The sequence below is a fragment of the Zalophus californianus genome, chromosome 3 (assembly GCF_009762305.2).
Source record: "Zalophus californianus isolate mZalCal1 chromosome 3, mZalCal1.pri.v2, whole genome shotgun sequence".
Classification (NCBI taxonomy): Eukaryota; Metazoa; Chordata; class Mammalia; order Carnivora; family Otariidae; genus Zalophus; species Zalophus californianus.
Genome location: NC_045597.1, coordinates 167,100,022 through 167,123,178, shown reverse-complemented (window position 1 = coordinate 167,123,178; position 23,157 = coordinate 167,100,022). Strand labels below are relative to the sequence as shown.

Below are 23,157 nucleotides of genomic sequence, written 5' to 3'. Positions count from 1 at the left end.
AGCCTGCCACTTCACACACAAATGTTGTTAGTCACTAGGAACAGGCAAGAATGGATTGGCATCAAAACTAAGCTGTCACATGGTCAGAGAAATAACTGCCACAGTGGTGGTTGCTTAGTGGGGCATAGGTCTGTGCATTAGCTATCTATTGCTATATAACAAATTAGCCCAAAACTTAGTAACCCAAAACAAAAGTAAACCCTTTTCTCCCATGGTTTCTGTGGGTCAGGAATTTGGGAGCAGTTCAATTGGGCATTTCGGGCTCGGACTCTGTTAGGAGGTTGTAGTCCAGATGTTGTTTGGAACTCTAGTCATTGGAAGAAGCCCTAACTGGGGCTGGAGGATCTGCTTCCAAGGTGGGTTACTTCCACAGCGGCCAAAAGTTGGTGCTGGTCGTTGGTGGGAGGCCTCTGCTCTTCCTCACCTGGGCCTTGCCACAGGCTGCCTCATGAGCTGTCTGAGCCAGTGAAAGCCAGGCAAAGTGATCCTTTGTAGGTCTTGGCCTCGCAGATCAGAGAGCCATCACTTCTGCCCCATTCTATACATTTTTTTGAAATAAGTTATAGTTTGCAAAGCAACAGCATCTCCCATCCCACATGCCCTCCTTGCATTATGACTATGACGTTCCTTCCATCGGGAGGTGGGGTCTGTGTTTCCTTTCCCTGAATTTGGCTGGGCTGGTAACCATGGAAGTGATGCTAGGATGCTAGGTGGCTTCTCCCAAGGCTAGTTCATAAAAGGTGATACAGCTTCAACCTGGCTGTTCACGCTTGGAAGCGGCCACCATGTTGTAAGGAAGCCCAAACCAGCCCATGCACAGAGACCACAAGGAGAGGCCACAGGTCGTCATTCTAGCTGACTACCATCATCAACCACTAGGCATGGAGTGAAGATACTTTCAAAGGATTTCCACCTTTAGTTGAAAGTCTCCTCCACAGAGGCAACAGATACGGAGCAGAGAAAAGCCATCTCCACTACATCTTGCCTGAATTTCTGACCCACAGAATCTAAGAATAAAATGGTGGTTTTACACCACTAGGTTTGGAGTATTTTGTTTTGCAGCAGTGGTCACTGGAACACCAGTAACTCAACTGTTAGAAGGCTTCCTAGAGGCTGTGATCTGACTTGAAATGTGAGGGCCTGTAGGCAGAAGCCAGATGTAAGGGAATGGGAAGAAAACTTTCAGGCCTTGGTAGTTTCAAACCCATCAATGACCCAATCTACAGTATTTCCGTCATGAAGGAAAGCAGGAAAGTCTTCATTACTGACTTTGACGTTTCTGAAGAACATTCTGTCTGCATGCTTCAGGGTTATTTTGATAAATTGTCTCAACAAACATTCATGGAATGAGTATGATGGAATCACTTTACTTTCCTCAGAAATGAATGTGATAAAAAATCTGTGAAAGAGTCTCCGGGCTAGAGCTCCACAGTGTGTGGAGTTTATAATTTTTCTCTCCCACCTGTGCTCCTGAAACATGAGCCAAATTCTCAGTCACCAAACCCTTGACTGGGTGCCTCCTCCCTATTCATTCATTCATTCATTCATTCATTCATTCAGATGTTGATTAAGTACACACTATGTGCCCATAGCTGTGCTGGCCCTGAAGTTGAGGGAGCTCATTTTCTCAGAAAAGGACTAGTGATTCTTACTGGTTATAGTCAAACTCCTGTACTTTGTCTTGTGGCAAGAACTTCTGATAGAGGCTGTGCTCAACCTAATGAGCAGTATTTTACCCCTTGATGCCTCCCTCATGCCAGCCACTCTACCACATTTGTAGTTTGGTCCTCAAGGGACCAGAGGGATCACGAGAAGCCTGTCTAGCCAGGTGTCGAAGGCTAAGGAGGTTTCTAGCATTTTCACAAAGTTCACTCACCTGAGGTTGCTCCAGAGATGGAGCAGGATGGCAACTCACAAGACAGCTTTAGCACACCTGTCTTTGATGAAACTATTGACTGCATGTGATGGTGGCCTGCACTGTGATCCACGTTGGAAACTTGTTGCTTTTCAGTAATATTGCCCCCCATCTTTCTGAGAAAAAATTAGAAGGCTGACTGGCACAGCCTTTCTTATTGTTTGTTTTTAAATTTCTGGCTAAATCCTAGTGAACCATCAACACTTGTGCTCCTGGAATTTTAAACAAGATGAAATCATTTGTGACAGCAGGGAAGATCTTTACAGCCCAACAAATTAAGGAGAGGTATAGGGAGCATCATGAATCACTCAGAAAGCTGCTGAAGCATTAATAAGCCCAGACTTCTGTTAGCTGTTGAGCAGGTTTCTTGTCACTCAGAAATTCACTTCTTTCCCGAGAGCCAGTCATTCATTCATCTATCTGTACGAGAAGCAAGTGGTAAATGGTGTATGATGTACCACGAACTTACTGTGCCAGGTCTGTGGACAGGATCGGAAAGGCACAGCACCTGCCCTCTAAGAACATTCTCTCCCAGTTCTGTACTGGTATGCCAAGCACATCGCAGGGGCAGCCTAACCATTTCATTCTGCATTTAAAGGAGACCGATATGGCTTTAGAACAAAGTTTCCGCAGGGGCCAGGCAAGTGGCATCCGTGCCCGAGGCAGGCCCAAGTGGAGCCTTCAGGTCATGATGAGAAACCAGAGAGCGTCCCCCTCTGAAGGGGACAGCTGTTTTTCAGTAGGGGAGTTGTCATCTCTTCCCATTTTCCAAGAGAAGCCGGAAATCCGTATTTTTATGTGAAATTTCTCAATATTTAAACACTCTGCAGGCCAAACAAAACATAGCCACTGGTTTTGACCTCTGCTTTATAATAGAGAATGCCTGCTTTTGTTCCGTCAAAACTAATGAATGCTCAATTACAAGAAGGAATTTGGAGGTTGGTGTTAGATTGTGCTCCTCAAAAGGCTCCGGACCCCATCCTAAACCCTTGAGATACTAATTGACAGACTTGCACAGGCTGACAGCTGGGCTCTGAAAGTAGACACACACAGAGAAATAGGCGAGCTATTCCAGGTCACTTTGCAAGGTCAGGGCAGCAATGCAAACATTAGGAAGGTCACGTGGCAGCAAGGAAGCCCTCCATTTCCTCGAGCTGTTGGTTAATAAATCATATTCAGAAGATATCACCAGATTCCCTGTCTCTGGCACTGCTTTGTGAGGTGGAAAATTAAATAGAAATCAAAATAAAGATGGCTGTCAGGAGCTTTTAGGAGACCAGCAGGCCAGTGTGAGGCCAACCTAGGATGAAGTTTATGCCTGGAACAAAGGTCTCCAAAAGGGTGATGATACCTGATGCTGGGCATTGCAGAGGGACTAGATGGTACAGGGTGATTTACTTGGAGCCTGGCTGCCCACATTCAAATGCCAGCTCACTCCAGACTCCACTAGGTGACCTTGGTCAAGTCCCTTCTCTTCATAACTCACGAAACACTTAATCTCCGAAGTCGGGGATAATAATAGTACCTTCCTCAGAAGTTGCTGTGAGGCTTAGAGGAGTGAAGACGTGTAAGGCTGTTAGAACGCTGTTTGACACACGGAGCTTAGGAGCTACCAGCTTCACTAGTGGTACAACTACTGGCGTTAGCGTTGGCTAGGAGATGGGGACCTTTTGTAAATGGCTCCCTGTGGCTTTCTCGAGCAGCAGCAAGACACTGCATCTGTGGACACCAGACGGCAGCCTCCACACAGAAGTCATGTTTGCTCTACCTGTTTAGCCTCTCACCAGCACCTTGATAGGGAAAGCCGAGAAACCCTGGGTGGGCTTCCTCCTGCCTCCAGGGTGGTCCTAGACCAGACCTCCCCAGTGGCCCCACAGGGGAACTGCTCTTCCAGAGCCTCCCACCCTACCCTCTTCCTGGCAGTGAGACCTCCCTAGAGGTTTGGGCTAGATATTACAAGTCAGAATCACATGCTGGCCTCCTGGCCTCACCATCTTTCTTTGGTCTTGCTAAGAGGCCTTCAGCACATGAACCAACCAGAAGCTGAGTTTTGGCTTCCCCAAAAAAGGTAGGCACCTTCAGCACCTGTCTCTTGGAAGAATGCGTGCCCTTTTGGTGGGCTGTACACAGATCATCTTTTCAGTTTTAGCAAAAAGCATTCTTTAAGTTTTGTAGAATCATAGAGTGTACATTTTTTGAGCTTAAAAAAATAAAGTCCACACTGTTTCTGTAGCTATAGAAGGGTGGAGCTTACCAGACTGAGCTGTTGGCAGAAACAAAGAGAACCCATGTTTCCTTCCCACCTGCAATTATAGTTTTACTAGCTTGTAAAGCACACGTAGAATTTGCAGTACATTCTTCCTTTGCAGTCCGGGGAGAGGCCCTGCTGTGAGTGTAATTGGCTTTCTAGCTTCCTTTAACGTGCAGGTGGAAGGGAGCCGGACTGAAGGACCTTTACTCTTAGAATTAACTGATGCTGAATTGTGTTTAAATTCCACGCATCTCCCTGAATGCATGTGTTCCATTAAATCTTAGGAGGGGAAACACGGCTTACCTCTAAAAATATCCCCATCCCTGTCCCTTCTTACAGCTTTACAAAACCTGAGTTGTTTTTTTTTAAATGGATTTTTAACCCCTGAAGGGATTATTTTCAACCCTGTTAACCCGTGTGTTAAAGATATAGGGCATCTTCAAATGACAATTTCACACATTACATCCAACTTGGACCACTTTTTTACTCCAGCTTTGGCTTTGTACAAATCTGTTCCCAAGAGAATCTCAGACTCTTTACTACTTTATTTCTAGAGCCCTAGGTTTCCTTATTTGTGGAGTGAAAGGTTGAATTAAACAATTTTTACAGCCCCTCCCAGCTCTAGGACCCTGGTTCCATGATCCTTGAGGAGTAATTAAACTGTAGAAGCCACTCTACTTTTACCTATGTGCTTTCTGGGACTTCCTTGTCAGTTTTCATAACTGGGCTCTGGGCATAGCAAGAAACCTGGAATGAAAGCTAGACACCCACTCCTTCAGTTCCAAGGGACAAATGTCAAGATTTCCATTTGCCAAAGATCAACTGATGTTTTGACTTTTTGTCCTTAAATAGCAGTTTTAAGCATTTTCACAAATAGGATCTGAAGGACAGTGCACAAGTCAAATATACTACTTTTATATAGCCCTTAAAGACAGATTAATCTCATAATACCTTACAATCTCATGGCAGTTAGAATAGTGCTCAGCACACAAAAGTTGGCTAATAAAAATGTGCGGAAGGTGATATGACATTTAGTGAGTTTGCTCCTAAAATGGGCGGCATCAATCAGGTTATTTGGTGAACTAGGAGCTGGCGTTTGTCAGGGCTAAAAGCAGAGTCAGGTAAAGGACAATAAAAGAATGGGGCATCCTAAGGGAAGGCTTAGACCTGAAGAACAAGGGAATCTGGGCAAGGATGTTGTTGAATGGATTCTGGGCTGGAGCAGAGGTCAAGGGTGCGGAGAGAAAGTCTAGCAATCCCAGGTAGTAAAACTACTGATTGGAGTTTCATCTTTTTCTCCTTTCTCTGCCTGCTGCCAGCTGGGGGCAGGGACTGATCATCTGACAGACAGAAGGAACGAGAAAGGGCCAGGACTTTGAGTCCGCTTGCTTCATCCCAGAGTTGTTGAGGCACAGCCTCCCTGAGGGCAAGGGGCCTCTCATATTCACAGTACTTAGTCAAGGAGGGAGGAGAGAGGGATATTCAGGAAACCTATGACCCAGGGTGACCGTAGCTCATCCTTTACCAAGTCACATAATATCTCTGGTGCTTAAAGTCTTTATAAGATGAGAACAATGTACTGATTAATCATAGCTATTTTTTATTACATGTTCAAAAAATGTGACTTTTATTATAGAGTGCTTACTTTAGGTCAGACTGTGTTCTAAATCTACATGGATTATCTCATTTAATCCCAATAGCCCTCTGAGATAGGTTCTATTATTATGCACCTTTTACACAGGAGGGGAACTTGCCTAAAGTCATCTAGCTAAAGTGGAGGAGCTGAAATTCAAAAAACCAGCTGCCCTGTTCTAGCACATATCCTCTTTTGTTTCAGTTCCGTATGAGAGTTTTCAGACTTATCAAAGAATAACACATATGACCAGCTGTTTGATTACCCCCACAGTTGAAGGATTCCCTTCTCCAAATGGGCACACACTCTGAACCACTACATTGTACTGTTTCCCGCCAGCGCTAACATTATTTCAAGAGGCATCCTGGTACCAAACCCACCTGGCAGCAAGGCCAAGACCTACCATTGCTGAAGCTCCACCAAGTCTTACCACTGGGTAGGAGAGAATAATAGAAGGCAAAGAGGGGAACAGAGCTATGTAAATGCACCCATTACTAGCCTCAGAGTACCAGCACCACATATGTAAAAATTCCAGTGCCCACGTGTAGATGATACGATCATAGTGGTCAGGCCCAGCTTCCTGCCCAGATTCCCCCAAGTAGTCCACAGCCCCTAAAATTTCTACAGGTCAGTTTTGTTTTTTGTTTTTTAAGATTTTATTTATTTGACAGAGAGAGACAGCGAGAGAGGGAACACAAGCAGGGGGAGTGGGAGAGGGAGAAGCAGGGTTCCCGCTGAGCAGGGAACCTGATGCAGGGCTCCATCCCAGGACCCTGGGATCATGACCTGAGCCAAAGGCAGACCCCTAACAACTGAACCACCCAGGTGCCCCTACAGGTCGGTTTTAATAGCTGCCACGGTGGTCAAAATATTTTCGTTTTTTCCAACCCAGTGACCAGTAGTCGTCAAAAACAGCAAAATTCTAGAACAAAGAACTGGATAACACACAGGATATATTAAAGTCCCATGCTAATTCCATATGGACTTATGATACTATGAATTTGCTTTTTGTTTTGTTTTGTTTTTTGTTTGGACTTAGTATATTCTGTATTCATAGCTATGGCTGACCTGTGTCAGTGTGTTTATATATTTATAGCTAGTCTGCTTCCAAAAAGGACTTCTGTGGTAGAGCTGCTTTTTCTCTTTGTGTGTGTGCACGCGCGCGTGCGTTCATAACTGGCTAATTTTAATTCCCATCCGTTGCCTTTGGCTTAAATCATTGGCATGTGCCCTTATCAAAGATGATTCTTTGCTGCTCAGGATCCTGTGTGCCTGGAGTTCTGCTAGCATCCCTCCCATAGAACGTGGTTAGAAAACCTAACTCTTCTAGAATTGCCTTCAGCCTAAAGGTTCCTTTCAGCTCCTGGAAGAATAGAGAACAAAAATCTGATGCAGCTGATGTTTTAGGTGTGTATATAATTTGCCAAATTGTTGACCACTCAGCTCTTAGTCAGTGGTCACAAAAGGAATTAGAAACCGTCCCCTGCTACCCCACAACCCAAAGAAGGAAGGGTGTTACTTGGCTTTGGCACAGAAGCCTGCTAGCACACACTGTCAGACAGCAACACGGTGGTGCATTTTGGCCACAAAAGGCTTTGGGGTGGCAGAAAGGGCCAAAATAGTTGTGGCATAAGTTGGCCAAGATATTAAGCAGACCTGAGTTTAATTTGACATAAAGATAACAACTCTTTTTGTGTTTTCCAACTGGCTGCTGCTTTCTCTGTTTCCGTGGGACTGAAGATTTCAGCCAGGAGCTAGTTCATAAGGGCATTCAAGTCCTTTCAAAGTGAGACATGTAATGGGCTTTACACAGGCTTTCACGTTGGGCTGGACAAGATGGAGTGAGGATAAAAAGGCACATGGGGATCTGGGAGAAGCTGAAAATGGATCTTGAGGCTTGAATTCCTTCTATGAGTTTGCTTAAACCACATTGCCTGAGCTTAGAATAGAGAGGCAGGCAGTCTGGCTCCTTGGGATAAGGAAAGATTTGGAACCCAGCTACTGTGAGGTCTTGGCCCCTACTGTGTATTCTGGCTTGTTTTGTTAGCACGAGCAAGTTATTCTCGTTTCTTGCCTCTGGGGTTTTCTTCAGCACATTTATAAGCTGTGAGTCTCCACCCCACTGATGGGGTGGGCAGAATGGGATAATGAAAGGGGTGGAGAGACAAGTTGCTTCAGCTGCTTAGGATGAGGAAGGCAAAGAAACTTAAGACCTTGGAGCTAGCTTCTGAATCCATCGAGGGCGGGGAGGGTGGGGGCACCACACGGACTGAAGTCATCTCTTCCAAAGATACTAATGCGGCCCCGCCATGCTAGTTAGGAAAACCAACGAATTGTCTGAATTGCGATTTTATTACCGATGAAATGGTTAACAGTGGAGGAGAAGCTGCAGAATTCTGAAAATAATCAATGAAATGTAACCAATCAAAAGGGATTATGAGCTATACCTAAAGAGCTATACCTAAAAATGGTAAATGTTACATATATTTACCACAATAAAAAGAATACCAGCATCTTAGCTGTACCCCTTACCTGCTGTGTGACCTTGAGCAAATAACTTAAACTTGGTATGCCTCAGTTTCCTTATTTGTCAAGTGGGGATTATTAAAGTATTTACCTCATAAGATTGTGAGGTTAAGGGAGTCACAAATACGTCAAGTACTGAGGAATGGCTGGCTGATAGTGAATACTCCGGGAGTGCTGTTGTTAAAAGTCCCTCACAGTCATTAACAAAGTTTGGGGGCGCCTGGGTGGCTCAGTTGTTAAGTGTCTGCCTTCGGCTCAGGTCATGATCCCAGGGTCCTGGGATCGAGCCCCACATCGGGCTCCCTGCTTCTCCCTCTCCCACTCCCCCTGCTCGTGTTCCCTCTCTCACTGTCTCTCTCTCTGTCAAATAAATAAATAAAATCTTAAAAAAAACAAAGTTCAGTTGATTTCCATACTGTAATGAGGCTTTATCATGCACCCTGTGACCAGGGGTGCTTTCTTTCTCTGTTTTATTCTGACAATTAAAGTTACCCATGAATAGCAAGAACACTGCAACAGACATTAGAAACTGAAATGATACAAGGAGGATTCCCTGCCTGGACAATTTGATGTATATTTCACATCCTCTTTCCACCACTACCACCAATCTTTTCTAGTTTAGATGGCCCCAATTTCTCCATCTCTGACATGGATAATAATTTACCTTCCATGGCCGATAAGGGAGCCAATAAAAAGTACATATATTGAACTTTTGTTGAAGTATGTGAGCAAATTAAGTGTAATAAAAAATGCCTTTTCAAATGGCCCAGCAGAAATCACTAATACTGGCATTTTAAAAAATACATTTAAAATAGTAGTTGAGGGCGCCTGGGTGGCTCAGTCGGTTAAGTGTCTGCCTTCGACTCAGGTCATGATCTCAGGGTCCTGGGATTGAGCCTCATATCAGGCTCCTTGCTCGCTTCTCCCTCTTCCTCTGCCCCTTCCCCCTGCTGCGCATGCGCGTGTGCATGCGCGCACACTCTCTCCACCCCCCTCAAATGGATGAATGAAATCTTTAAAAATAAAATAAAATAGTAGTTGGAGAGCACCTGAGTGGCGCAGTCAGTTAAGCGTCCAACTCTTGATTTCAGCCCAGGTTGTGATCCCAAGAGATTGAACCCTGCATTGGGTTCATGAGCTGGGCGTGGAACCTGCTTAAGAGTCTCTCTCCCCCTCTGCCTCTCTCCCTCTCTCTAAAAATAAAAAAATCAAATAGTTGATTTATTAGTAACCATAGCTTTATAATATTGTTTCTTTAAAAGTGTAAGTGATAATAGCCAACAGAAGCATCAAAAAAGACAACATGTAGCCATCATGATATAGAGATAAAACTAAAAATATCAGGGTTTGGTGGGGTGATACTGCCAGTATCCCATAGCACTTAAGAATGATAGCCTTTTCTACTATCAGGTCTTATAGCATATTCTTGGTAGTAAATTACTTTGTATGTAAGTATGTACAAATATATATATTATACATGGTCATGTGTTTAAGGAAATGGTCTCCTTTCCATAATTTGAAAATTCCTGGTAACTCCATTTCATTAACACACATTCTCATGTGGTGTTAACTACCTACTTCCTAAGATGCCCTATAATTTATTATGCTGGCATTACCTTGTGACAGAATTATGATTACTACAGCTAGCTTGGAATTCTTAAAAAAATGAATGAAAAACACAGAAGAAAAATTAATAACCTGTGAATGGGGAAGGGCTGGGGTGGCAGGAGCAAAGGAGGAAGGCAGCTTGGCCCAGGAATGGCCCAGGAATGGCACAGGAAAGGGGGAGAAGAAAGGGAGCTGGCTGCTTCAAGACGTGTTATTTTTACTGCGGCTTCTTGCTCCTCTCCACCCCCACCTCTTCCAGTCTGAGCTTTGAATACGGTTGAATTTTCACCACAGAACTTGGCTAGGTCTCCTCAGGGACTTTCTCTTTCCCATCTTTCCATAAATTATAGGTTTGCACATGAGAACAGAACAGATGATTCCCATTATCTTTTGGGTTGGGTTAGGATTTTTTTTTTTTTTTTAACCTGCCCACTCTTAAATGTGTATCCTAGTTCAGGGAGGTGGAGCTTTTGTTAACATAGTGGCATATCCACCAACGAATTGGTCTACTCCTCCTTAATAGTATGATTTTAACCTGGTTTCCTTGACCAGTACGATTGCAATCATTTTCCTTGGCCTTTAAATACTCACAGGAAGTCATTGCCCCAAAAGAGCCGGGCCTTGCCTGAGTTGTTCACCAGTATCCCCAGCACTTGAACCCCACCTGCCATACTGCAGACTCTGCATGAATGTCTGTGGAAATTTTGCTCCTTATTTTGGTAGTAAAGTGACATTTCTAGGACACTATTATACTTTCATAAATGACCCATTCAGATCATTGTAATCAAATAGATCCAAAAGTGTTAATTTACCCCAGAACATAGAGATCATCTATAGATAAGGTGTAGAACTCACTAAAAGCTATAGAGCCACTGCTAATGGTTAAGGTTTATTGAGCTCCAACCCTGGGCACTCTTTAAGACAGGGAGGGAGGGAGGGAGGAAGGAAGGGAGGGAGGAAGGAAGGAAAAAAAAGGAAAGATTTTATTTTTAAGTAATCTCCACACTCAGTGTGGGGCTTGAACCCACAACTCCAAGATCAAGAGTTGCATGCTCTACCAACTGAGCCAGCCAGGCACCCCTGGGCACTCTTTTCGATTAAATACCCGGACCAGATGCAAACTCAGTAAAGGAAGGTGAAAGGAATTTACTGTATTGCATCTGAGTTTATTCTGCTCTTCATGGTCTCCCCTGAAGTACTCAATCTAAGCTTTCTAAAAGGAGTAGGTCCTAGGGGAAAGGTGTAAAGGAAAATTAGAAGATGTGACTTCATTCCACTTCCAGCATCTGGAACATTCTATTGCTTACAGACATAATAAAAGTAGAGTGAAGGAATTTACAAAAACTGTCCTTGGCAGTGTGGGAAGAAGAGAAGGGGGAAAGGACAGATAACATTTTTAAGAAAGAATAGTTAGTGTTTGATGCAGAATTCAGTAGAAAAGCTGAGTGACCTTCCTGAAAAAGCAGAGCAAATGAGGATGAGGACTTGGCCTGATCAGAAGAAACTAGCAATCCAGAGGTCTGTAGAGAAAAGGGAGGCAACTTACAAATGGGAGAGGATGACAGCAAAAGGGAAAAGCTGAAGTGTTCAACTTGGGACACTGGAGGAAGAAAACAGCCCAGAACTGAATGGAGAGGAGGAAGAGGCAGTAAAGGTGTTATCAAGAGGCAGGTTCTAGAGATGGAATAAACGGTCCCTCCCCGTGAAATGGACAGGGACTGAAAACAGGTATTTTTAAGATACAGATCCTTCTGAACGAGGCCACCATCAAGGTAGACCCAACAGAGGGTCTGGAGATTGCTATAAATTTCCAAATGGCCTTATCTTGGAGTCTACGAAACTCATCGTGTACTTGTCCACTATCTCTTGCCCTACCTAACCTTGACCATGACCTACTAAATTAATACCCTCTCTTTCTACTTGACTGCCCTGGCAGCGCTGTTGTTCCCTCTGTACTAAATATAGTTCCAGGGACAAAAGGGATGAAACACATGAAAGGCAACAGCTTAGGATATGTTAATATATGTCTTTCTTGTTCAGGACCAACTAATCCATCTCAGGAGCCCCCTAGAACGACTGGTTTTTGATGTTAGCTTATTTATTTGATGATTTAGTGATGAGTAAGTCCTCCCTCACTATATTTTGCAATACGAATTAAATCATAACGAGTAGCCACTCTGAGGGTTAAATCCTATGTTAATTCTACTGTTTACTCTAAATAGAGGGGACGTTGATTTCATAATTAAAAGCCTCATATATTTAGATGGCCTTGTTTACCTAAGTAGTGACTTACAGTTAAGATCCTGAAAGCCTTTCTGTATGGCGTGACCTTTCTGTGTCAAAGGCATTGTGTACTATGCCTTAAAGGCAAAAATATATCTCTCAGCAGTGCTCTTAGCCAAGAAAATGGGGCATGGAAGGAAACAAGCCAAATGAGCAATAAATTACCATAGATGCATGTGTATGGAGTTACTCTTTTAATTCAAATTACCAAAGAATGACCATTCTTTCCCTAGCTCTCTGTTCTCTCCAGAAATAGGTTACTATATTACTCTATGCCTCATACAGCTTCATATAGGCCTTCAGTATCCTAATTTGGCATTCTTCAAAGTGTGGGGTATGAAGAATAACGTTTTTAAGCTCTTAGTGTGCTATTTACAGTTCTGCGAGCCTTACGTGTATCTACTCATTTCACCCTCGCAACCAACCTGTGAAGTGGGTATTACTGTTGTGTCCATTTCTTAGATGAAAACCTCAGGCAGAGCAGGTTAATAACTTGCTCAAAGTCACCAGCTAGTATGTGGAAAAGTCTCAGAATCTGAACTCAGGAAAGCCAGTTTAACCAGTGCTTTTAATTACTGTGCAATGAGACCTCTGATTCCATGGAATTTCTACCAAAACGAAATTGGTTGGTACAAGAGATGCTCTAGACAGTACATGGACATGGCATTAAACGACATTTAATTGCATTATGAGAAAATTATTCCCTTCAATTCTCTTTCTGTCCTTGAGGTTAAATTAAACAAAGATTTATTCTGGTACTGCTGTGACTTGAACCCCTAACACCTGCTAATCCTTTTTTTTTTTCTTTTTTTAACAGAGTTGGCAGCAGGCTCAGGGTCTTCCAGCCAGTTGTGTTATCTTGATTTTATGGCACGGGATACTGATTTCCATTTATGGTATTCATATATGGCTTTCATTTTTAGACTTACTTGAGTCAACAAATGACTCCATCTAAATAAAGCATTAAGTAAATATCACAGGTGGAATGCAGCTGTGACAACGTTTGTGAAAGTGTTTTCACATGATTGAAGTTTGGGAAACACTGTCCTGATTCTTCTATTTTGAAGTTAACTTTAAAGCAATGATTTTGGCAAACATTGAGTGAGATTCCTCGTGCTCTTATCAAAAAGATCCCCATCTTCCCTTCATCGGTTGAGGGCTCATCTGGGATGGAGTTTTCAGTAGGTCATACAGAAGGGAGAAAAATAATATAATGTGGGGAATTTTTAATACCACCATATAGGCTGAAAAAAAATTTTTCTCTGAAATCCTACTATATCTACTTTTTTAGCTTTAAAATCCCATTACTTTCTTACAAAATGATAGTGATAGTCAATAGATTGTTTGGTCTTTAATATCCTTATTTGGCAGAAGTAAAGATTTAAAACTTTAAAAAAAATTGTGCTGATCCAGAAAACATGAAATTTGGGTACCATTGCTCAGTCACTGTTCATGGTAGGTTTTCTCTTCATTGCTTAGCATTCTTGAGTACTTCAGGAAGGGTGATATGGAATCATGCCAATCTCTTTCTAAAGTGCATTAAAGCATTTTCTTCAGGGAAATTATTAAAGAGATCCTGCTTATATGAAATTCTTTCATGTCTGTTCTCTAGATTTATAGTTTTCCTATCAAGACTACAGTGCTCATTATTAATAAAATAATTTTTAAAAGATGAGATATCTCTGAAATAGTTACTATGAGCAACCAATCCATTGGAATACTCCTATTCACTAAAATGTTTATTTCATTTTGCACTTCCAAAGTGGAAAGTTCAGAGCACAATTGAGAACTACTTAAACAGTCATTGGTTTTTTGTTTGTTTTTCTTTGACATTGCTGCTGTTGTTTCTGGGACTTAGGAGAATAGAGAAGCTAAAAATCTTGGACATATTTAGGAAGAAAAGTCATTTTTCTGTTTTTTCATTTCATGCTTTGACTAACACATTTTTTTTACTCTGAGTTCAGAGTTGATCTAGAAGGAAGCCATTGGAGATGCAGAAAAAGTTTTAAAAGGGAGAGGAGGCCCCAAATGCCCAATGTCAAGGAGACTAGAGTTGGAGAGGTTAATTGTAAGGCTAAAGCACAGACAAGAAGCAAAGTTCAAAGACTCCAGCAAAACTTAAGATGATTTGTCAGGATAGGTCTGAGTTAGCCAGGGGAGATCTGGCAAGTTCAAGGCCAGCATTGGCCAGCAACCCCAAATCAACAGGATCACTGCTATAGTCAATGCTCTAAGGAAGAAAACAAACTAGTTAGAGAGCTCTCAGACCTGAGACATTCCCAGGCTCCTGGATCACTCCGTAGACTTGGTGGATATTACTGGCTTTCGTGTTTTTATTTCACTAACTCTAAGATGTCTGAGTAGCCCTGTCCCTTACATGACTTTCCTTGTACTTTAGAGGATCTTTATAGAGAGACAGGCAGATTCTCATATTCATGAGCCCAAAGACCTTGGTTTCAGCAGCAGATGGCAATGGCTTGTTCTGATCTGATGCTAAGCCCCATGTCCATATGGAGTCTTTCATGATCCAATACAAGTGGACCTGCAACAGGCCTATCAGACTAATGTCATCTTTTTTTCTCTTGGGAGTAGCCATGACCCAGAGTACCTGCAGAAAGCAGGTCCCGACTGAAATATGTGGATGCCTAAGCAGGCTAATAATTTGGCATCCTACTCATTGGTACTCTTTAAACGTACTTTGAATATGTACTCAAAGAGTATTTAATATACTTAGTAGATAGGGAAAGAGGGAGAGAAACTGATTATCAATAAAAATACATTATACTTCTCTCTGTTGAAAACGAGGAATTTATTACATGCTCTAACAGTCGCACTACCTTTTTAACTTATTTGGAATGGGATTCCTGATAAGTGTTTCCATAACTCTGAACTGGAGAGTGTTAGTCACAGCCTCTCCAAGAGTACAAGCAACATACATGGGTATAATTACAAAGTCTTGATCAAAATATACTTAAAAGGTTTTTTTTTCTGGCTTTCATGTCAGCAAAATGTGTCCAACTTTTTCATATACCAGATCTTGTCATCATCAGGAGTTTTTCTTTTTCTTGCCCAATTGTCCTAGCTAGAACCTCCAGTAAAATGTTGAGTAGATGTGTTGAGAACAGACATCCTTGTCTGGTTCCCGATCTTAAGTATAAAACATTTTTCATCATTTTTTTAAAAAGGTTTTGTGTATTTTTCAACAGAGAGAGAGACAGCGAGAGAGGGAACACAAGCAGGGGGAGTGAGAGAGGGAGAAGCACGGTTCCTGCGGAGCAGGGAGCCCGGTGTGGGACTCGATCCCTGGGATCATGATCTGAGCCGAAGACAGACGTTCAACAACTGAGCCACCCAGGCGCCCTGATCTTTCATCATTAAATATACTTTTAACTGAGTTTTTCATGGCCAGCCTATATCTGTTGAAGTTCCCTTCTTAGTTTGTCAAATGCTTTTACCACAGAGAAATATTAGATTTTGTCTAATGCTTTTTTTTTTTTGGCATCTATTGAGATGATCATGTGGTTTTTGTCCTTTATTCTATTAATATGGTCTATTACATTGTTTGATTTTTAGATGTTAAACCAACCTTGCATTCCTGGGATGAATCCCAATTAGTCATAGTGTTTAATTCTTTTTATATGTTGCTAGATTCAGTTGGCTAGTTTTTTGTTGTTGTTTGGGGTTTTGGGTTTGTTGTTGTTGTTTTTGAGAGAGAAAGAAAGCAAGCATGGGGGTGGGGGGCAGGGGGAAAGGGAGAGATCAAGAATCTTAAACAGGCTCCACGCCCAGCACAGAGCCTAACATAGGGCTTGATCTCACAAACCTCAGATCTGACCTGAGCGAAAATCAAGAGTCAGATGCTTAACTGACTAAGCCACTCAGGCGCCGCTGACTAGTATTTTTTTGAGGATATTTGTATATTTTTCCAACTTTATAATTCTTCTTTTTCTTTGCAGTTTTTACAGAATCAGTTGACTGACTTTTATGCAATGAAACTAATCTCTTGCACCCATGTTAATTGACTGCTCAGATGATTGTCAGCTGCTTCATTCCAGGATGCTTTCCCTGGCTTACAGTTCCTCTGTACATGTGCTTACCACCAAAATGCTGAGTACTCAATATATAAAGAAGTTTCTTAAAATTTCCACTGCTATCTACTTATCCTCTAGAGGGACTAGTTCACATTTGCCAGTAATTTAAGGAGCAGCTATGGAAACATGAGCTCACTGGCACCTTATTTCCAGTTTATTTGGTGATAATATGGTACAGTTTACCAGTTCATGTCCTGGGACTGGCTGGGCCACACCATAATCTAGCTCTGAGGGTAGGGGCTGAGAAGAAGAACTTCCTCATTAAACTCTGATGTTTGGGTTCATAGTCCCTGATAGGGAGCTCTCGGGATTCTTTCCATTTTATATTGTGCCAGCTATGGTTTGGAACAGCATAATCACAAAACAATATTCATATCTTCCCCTTTCATCACTTTCTTTGGGAGAACGGAGACAGAACACCTAGCCGAGCACATGGTACCAAAGCCTTGCCAACTGGTGAAGTCACATGTGTAGAGCCTCCCAAGCTTAGAGTGCAGGGTTCAATAAGGCAGCTTGTTGAGCAGGTATAACAGGTACCAAGACAGACTTGGATCTGCCTTTTAGTCTGAACTAACTACATCAGTGGAAAATGATTTTTGTTATTTGATGAGAGCTTTAGGCTTAGGCACCTCTCATTGTGATAACTCAGGCCTTTTATAACTGTTTTCAGAGGAAGAGAGACAAAGAAAACAAGGGAGAACAACTCTGACCATGGTCTAAAGCCAGGCTTCTGTCACTAAGCAATAAAGAAAAAAGCTCAAGTAGCCCTTGCATAAGTGGGAATTTGCGGTTTCTAAAGCTGCCCATTCCCCAAACGACTAAAATATGTTATTGGCATTTGGCACTGTTTCCTATGTTTTGCTCTCCTTAAATTTCTCTTTAAAAGGGTTTGAGTTTAAAGGCAGAACCACTGAAAAATGCAATTTAATCATAGAACTGTGAAAGGCCGATTTAACCCCAGGATGCCCTGTTTTGTTTTGTTAAACCAGAACTTTGAACCAGGCTTATTCCCAGGGGCTGCTAGGAAGTCTAAGGGTAGGAAAAGAGAGAGGCAGAGGAAAGAAAATGAGTAGGCCAGACCAGCCCTGAGATGGCACCACCATGCACCAAGGGCTTCCCACCGTCACCAAGTGAATCCAGGATGTACACTGGAAAGAGGAGAAAGGGATGGGAAATTGAAGAAAGAGAACCCACAGCCAAGGACAAGAGTGGAAGGACTCACTGGTGGCACAGTCTTCCATACCACAGGCTGTCACGGGACAGAACATGAGAATTTCAAGAGCTTCTTGGCCCCGATTCACTTTTTTAAAAGTTGTGTTTTCCCCCAGATTATTAAAGTATATTCATGTCACAGAATCTGGAAGAACAGTTACTAGGGAGAAAGTAACCACCTGGCAGCATGGTGGAGAGGTTCAGATCCCAGCCCTTGGTAGACCAGAGTTTGAATCCCAGGTCCACTGTTCAGCACCCCCACAGAGTGGGGGGAATAAGATCTAACAATGATGTGAGGATTGAATGAGATCACCTACCTAGCCAAGATTAGCTGCTTCTGCTATTATTAATTACTATTAGCCCATCAGCACAGTTAATAATTAGATATACATCTGGCTAGTTCTTTTTTATGCCAAAACATGGCTCATTCTTTACAGTATATAAATTTTTATCTTGCTTTAACTTATTAAATAATCTTCAGAAGCACTAGCTCTTTTGTTTTCTTGTACAAGATTCTGTTGCTATAGTTTAATGCCTTTTCCTTTTTATTGGACATTTAGGGGTTGCCAATTCTGTATTATAAATAATACTAGGATATACATCCTTGTATAAAATCATTTAGCTTCTGGTTATTTAAGATAAATTCAGAAGAGGAATTATTATAGTCAGGGTTTGAACTTTTTAAAAGCTCTGGATAGTTTACTAGCTTCATACCTGCCAACATGGCAAGTTCTCCCTTCAGCATTAGCCACTGTTATTTTTTTTAAGATTGATTGATTGATTGATTGATTGATTTAATTTATTTATTTGAGGGGAGAGGGTAGGCAGAGGGAGAGGGAGAAGCAGGCTCCCCGCTGAGCAGGGAGCCCGATGCAGGGCTTGATCCCAGGACCCTGGGATCATGACCCGAACCAAAGGCAGACACTTAACTAGCTGAGCCACCCAGGAGCCCCAGCCATTGTTATTTTAAGCACACGCACGTGTACATGTGCACGTCTTTGATAATTTTAGAGGCAAAAAAAGATTCCTCGTTATTTGACTTTGCGTATCTATTTTTTTATTATTTGGGAAGCTAAACATTTTTTTGTATGTTTATTACTACAATTTAAAAAAATGATTACATACTTTGCCCATTTGAGACAGGCTATTTTTTCAGTTAGTTTGCATGAGTTCCTTATACATTAGGTGTCATGTTTTTCCTAGTTTTGTTGTTTGCCCTCGGATTTTATATATATGATGTTTTGATAAACAAAAGTTTTCAACTTTTATGAGTTCAGATCTGTCCACTTTTCCCTTTTGTGATTTTTTTTATGAGGCTTTAAATCCTACGAAGCCTTTCTCCATGTTTGAATCAGATGAATAAGAATTTGCATTTTCTTATCTTTTAAAATAGTTTATTTTATACATTTAATAATTTACTAAGTTTCTGGGATTTATTTTTCTTCATGGTATAAGTGAGGGTATAAGGGTTTTTCCCCAAAAAATGAGTAAGCAGTCATTTCAGCTCCTTTTTAAATTATCTGTCCTTTCCATGCTGACTTTTGATTCCAAATTCATCATAATCTAATTACATGTGTGTCCTGGGGTCTGTTTCTGAGCGATCACTTCTATTTCCTCAGCAGCAAGTCTAATCGCCAGTACCAATCATTTGAATTTCATGATATTTTCATATCTAGTAGCACAAATATATCCTCATATTCTTGTTTTATAAAATTGTCTTACCTACGCCTGCCCTTTTATCCTTCCAGACCGACTTTGGAATCAACTTGTCAACTCAATTTACTTTTTAAATTATTTTAATAATTGTACTGATTCCAAGTTGAATTTTTGTACTTTTTCTTAACAGTGAGAATTTTTAGCTCAGGACTTGAAAAGAAACACACATAGTTTACATTTATGTAGATTAATAAGCTAAAGAATTTATTTTAAGGGCACCTGGGTGGCACAGTCGGTTAAGTGTCCAACTCTTGGTTTTTGCTCAGGTTGTGAGATAGAGCCCTGCATCAGGCTCCGTGCTCAGCATGGAATCTGCTTGGGACTCCCTCTCTCCCTATCCCTCTGCCCATCCCTCCCTAAAATAAACAAGTCAATCTTTTCTTTAAAAAAAAAAAAGAATTCACTTATTGTTTAATCTTAAATATAAGTATGATTGAATGATCACAGCCAAATGCTGCCAAAACTTGTCAGGAGACAGTTGCAGAGCCAGCCACTTCCTGTCAAGTTATAAGACTTTTACAGACTGTACATTAATATTCATTTTTGAGGTACAGAAGGAGCTGAACATGTACCAAATGTTCCAATGCTTCAGTATTTTTTATTTTACATAATCAACAAGAATGTTAGCTATTTCAATGATAAAATGCTTTGCAAGATCAGTTCAAAAAATTGCCCACTCTGGCCTTTCTGGCTGCCCACAGAATTCATCCTCCATTGTCCTTCTGTTTGGAGAGCTGACTAGCTCATCCCTCAGGAATTGTACATGTCCCAGGAGTTCATGAGTCACACATCCCCTGGAGGTTCTGCTAAAGTGCATGTGGTGTTTAACTGGCAGCAACTCTTCTGCCCTCTAGGTTCATGCCATTAAACCATAACCTCATCTGGTCCCAGACTTGCCATTTTGTTTGGACAAAGTTGCCGTTTAAATGTTTGGCTCTGGGGCCTGCAGTAGGAATATTCCAGAAATATTCCATTTCAGCTTTTTGAATGCAAAGGTTGAATGTACTTGGAAAGGCCTGGAATGGAAATGAAGCATTAACCTCCTTAACAAGTGATCTGTTTACATCTGTGGAAGGCGGCAGAGCAAGATGGGGTCAAGTGGTAGCTAGAGTCAAAAATGCCTTAGGAACTAACTGACACTAGGCCACATATGAGAGCAGGCCAAGGCACTAAAATCAGACAGGCCTGAGTTCAAACTCCAGCTTTGGTGCATATTGGCTCTCTGACCATGAGACACACCCCTGAATCTTTCTGTCTCCGTTTACTTAACTGTAAAATGAGTAGGATACTACTTATTTTGGGCAGTTGCAGTAAGAATTGGAGGTAAGTACAGAAAGCATCCAGAACTCATACATGATGATAGCAATAAATAGTAGTTATCAAGATCAGAACTTTTTCAGGGAATGATGAAGTAGGTAGGCATTGTGAGAGCGGGAGATGGATGCACAGTAGATAAAAACTAGAAGCAAGTTTGGAAAGACAGGATGTACCTACCTAGCTTGTGGGAAGACCTTGTAGGGCATACGTAGGAGTTGAGACCTTATCTTGTAGGGGCTGAGGAAGCTTCGAGGGGTTTTCATTAAAGAAATACCAGTTGGGGGTGCCTGGGTGGCTCAGTTAAGTGTCCAACTCTTGGTTTTGGCTCAGGTCACGATCTCGTGAGATGCTCAGTGGGGAGTCTGCTTGAAGATTCTCTCCCTCTGCCCCTCTCTCCACTCGTGTGCATGCATGCGTGTGCATGCACTCTCAAACAAACAAATCTTAAGAGAAAAAGAAAGAAATACCAGTTCTAGGAACATACTGAAGTATAGTGGTTAGTGCTGGGCTCTGGGAGTCTAGCTCCCTACTCTAGACATCCAAGCTGAGTGACCTTGCACAAATGACTTAAGCCTTATAAACCTCAGTTTTATCACCTCCAAATTGGTAATTGGTAAAAACATTGACCTTTTAAGGCTCTTGTGCATAATAATAATAGTTATTTATTTAAGGCTCACTATGTGCCTGCAAATGTTCCAAGTGCTGGACTTGTGCTAGCTTAAGGAAAAAATGAATTAAAAAGCTTAGGGCAGTGACTGGCACAGATTAAACAGTCAGTCACTGCTGTGGGGGTGGTGCACCAGCTGGTGTCATTTTTATCACTTGTTCAAATCTGTGTTTTAATAAGATCATTCTGGTGATGGCATAGAGAATGGGTTGGTGTGGTTGGGGCTGGAGGCCAAGAGAGCGGATAGGACAATAGTAGTTTCACACACATGTTTAAAAATTCATTGAGTTGTACCTAAGATCTCTGCACTTTATCTTATATATGTGATACCTCAACTTAAATATATATATGAGAGATAGGCAGTGAAAGCTCTTCCCTCAGTTGACCTAAGCTACTCTACAATTGCCTGGAGTTCCAATTAGCTGAGTGCTCTTCACTAAAAAAAAAATAATAAAGTAAATTTAAAAAAATAAAGGAGAGACTGAGGAAATGAAGTAATATCCTTTTTCAATTACCCATGCTCCTGAAGAACAGAAAGCCCAAGGAAAACGAAAACCTCTACGACTCATACAAAACTCTGACCTGCTTGATAGTTTTCCCTCGGCTAGAGCCACCAGCCGTAGCAAATGACTGTAGGAGAGTCCTCGCTCTTCTGGCCTAGTGGCACAGAGATGCTGGAAGGGAGAAACGCAGACTACTGGCGTGGAGAGGCTCAGAGGCTGGACCAGATCACAGACGGTCTGCCCTCATCGCTCTGAAAAATTGGCTCTTTACGGGGCTTCCTTTCTTAGGACCCATTTCCATTTAGATTTTACCAAAACTCTGAACACATCACATGTGGGCCTGCTATTCAAAATGCTTTTGTCTTTGAACCTGATCTTATCTCTGAATGTCGTCCTGTTGTAAAATCACAGTTTCCATTTTTTTAAGGCCAAGTCTAAGGCAGGTTAGTCAAGTACATTGACTTTTCCTTGAAATGACGCCAAACTACATGGTAAAAATGTTCAAGTTTGGTAACAGACCTCTGCACAGTGCCCTGGGTGGTATGAAATTATTGTGACCTCTGAGTGTCTGGGGAATGGATAAAAAAAATATGATATCAATACTGTTTCTCCTTTTATTGACTACAAAAACACCCATTTAAAACTATAGGAATTTGGGGACCAGCCAGGTGATCAAAATCAAATAATGTGCCTCAGGGGAGGGAGCCGTGAGGTCATTTCTGAGAGGACAGAAAGGAAGAAGCAGAGCTGCAAAAGGGCATTGAAAACGTTAAGTGAGATTCTAGAAAATGCTATATGCATCCTGATTGCTTACTTACTAACTCCCAGTTAGGTATTTCAAGAGATAAGATTAAATGTCTAGAATTCAGTGATAATTATGTAAACAAAAACCTGACCTTAAATTGCCTGGTATTAGATAGGGCTATTGACACTCCATATATCTTATAAGTCATTCTAATTGAATGGGGCAGTGTTACCTTCCAAAACCTAAAAACACCCGTAAGTCAGGGAACATTCTGATTAGACACATAGGTCTCCTTAGATACAAGCATCAAGTCTAATGCAATCATGACAGGTTCACTGATAGGCAGTTTTCAAGAACTTTTGTGAAAATGAACAGGTTATTGGAGACAAGTGAAAACATAGGCCAAACAAAACCAAAAAAGGAAGGTCTTCTCCATTTTTATAATGTTCACATATATGCATATGCAAATTTCATGTATATATTTCTAAAGCCATGCTCTGTAGAGCTGTCATTTTTTTTTACCAACTTAAGCATTTACTATAAAAGTGTTAACTCACATTCATTATTTAAACGTCAAAAAACAGAATTTATATATATATATTGAAAATACAAAAAGGCTACTTACAAATTGAGGCCTTGGGGACGAGCAGAGCCGTCTCAAACATGTCCAAAACGGCTGAAGAGTGAAAG

The 23,157-nt window shown here is 41.6% G+C and overlaps 1 protein-coding gene across 4 annotated transcripts in view; it reads left to right on the top strand.

The window, feature by feature from the left end:
• Window positions 1–23,157, top strand: part of PLEKHM3 (pleckstrin homology domain containing M3) — a 179,048-nt gene that overhangs the window by 109,418 nt on the left and 46,473 nt on the right. Inside the window, exon 7 of one of the 4 annotated variants that reach the window (XM_027589659.1) lies at window positions 13,034–13,334. The exons of the other annotated variants lie outside the window; for them this stretch is intronic. Coding sequence (XP_027445460.1) covers window positions 13,034–13,171 — 138 coding nt within the window. The 3' untranslated portion in view covers window positions 13,172–13,334. Of the gene's footprint in view, window positions 1–13,033; window positions 13,335–23,157 lie in introns of those variants that run through there. 4 annotated transcript variants of the gene reach the window in all.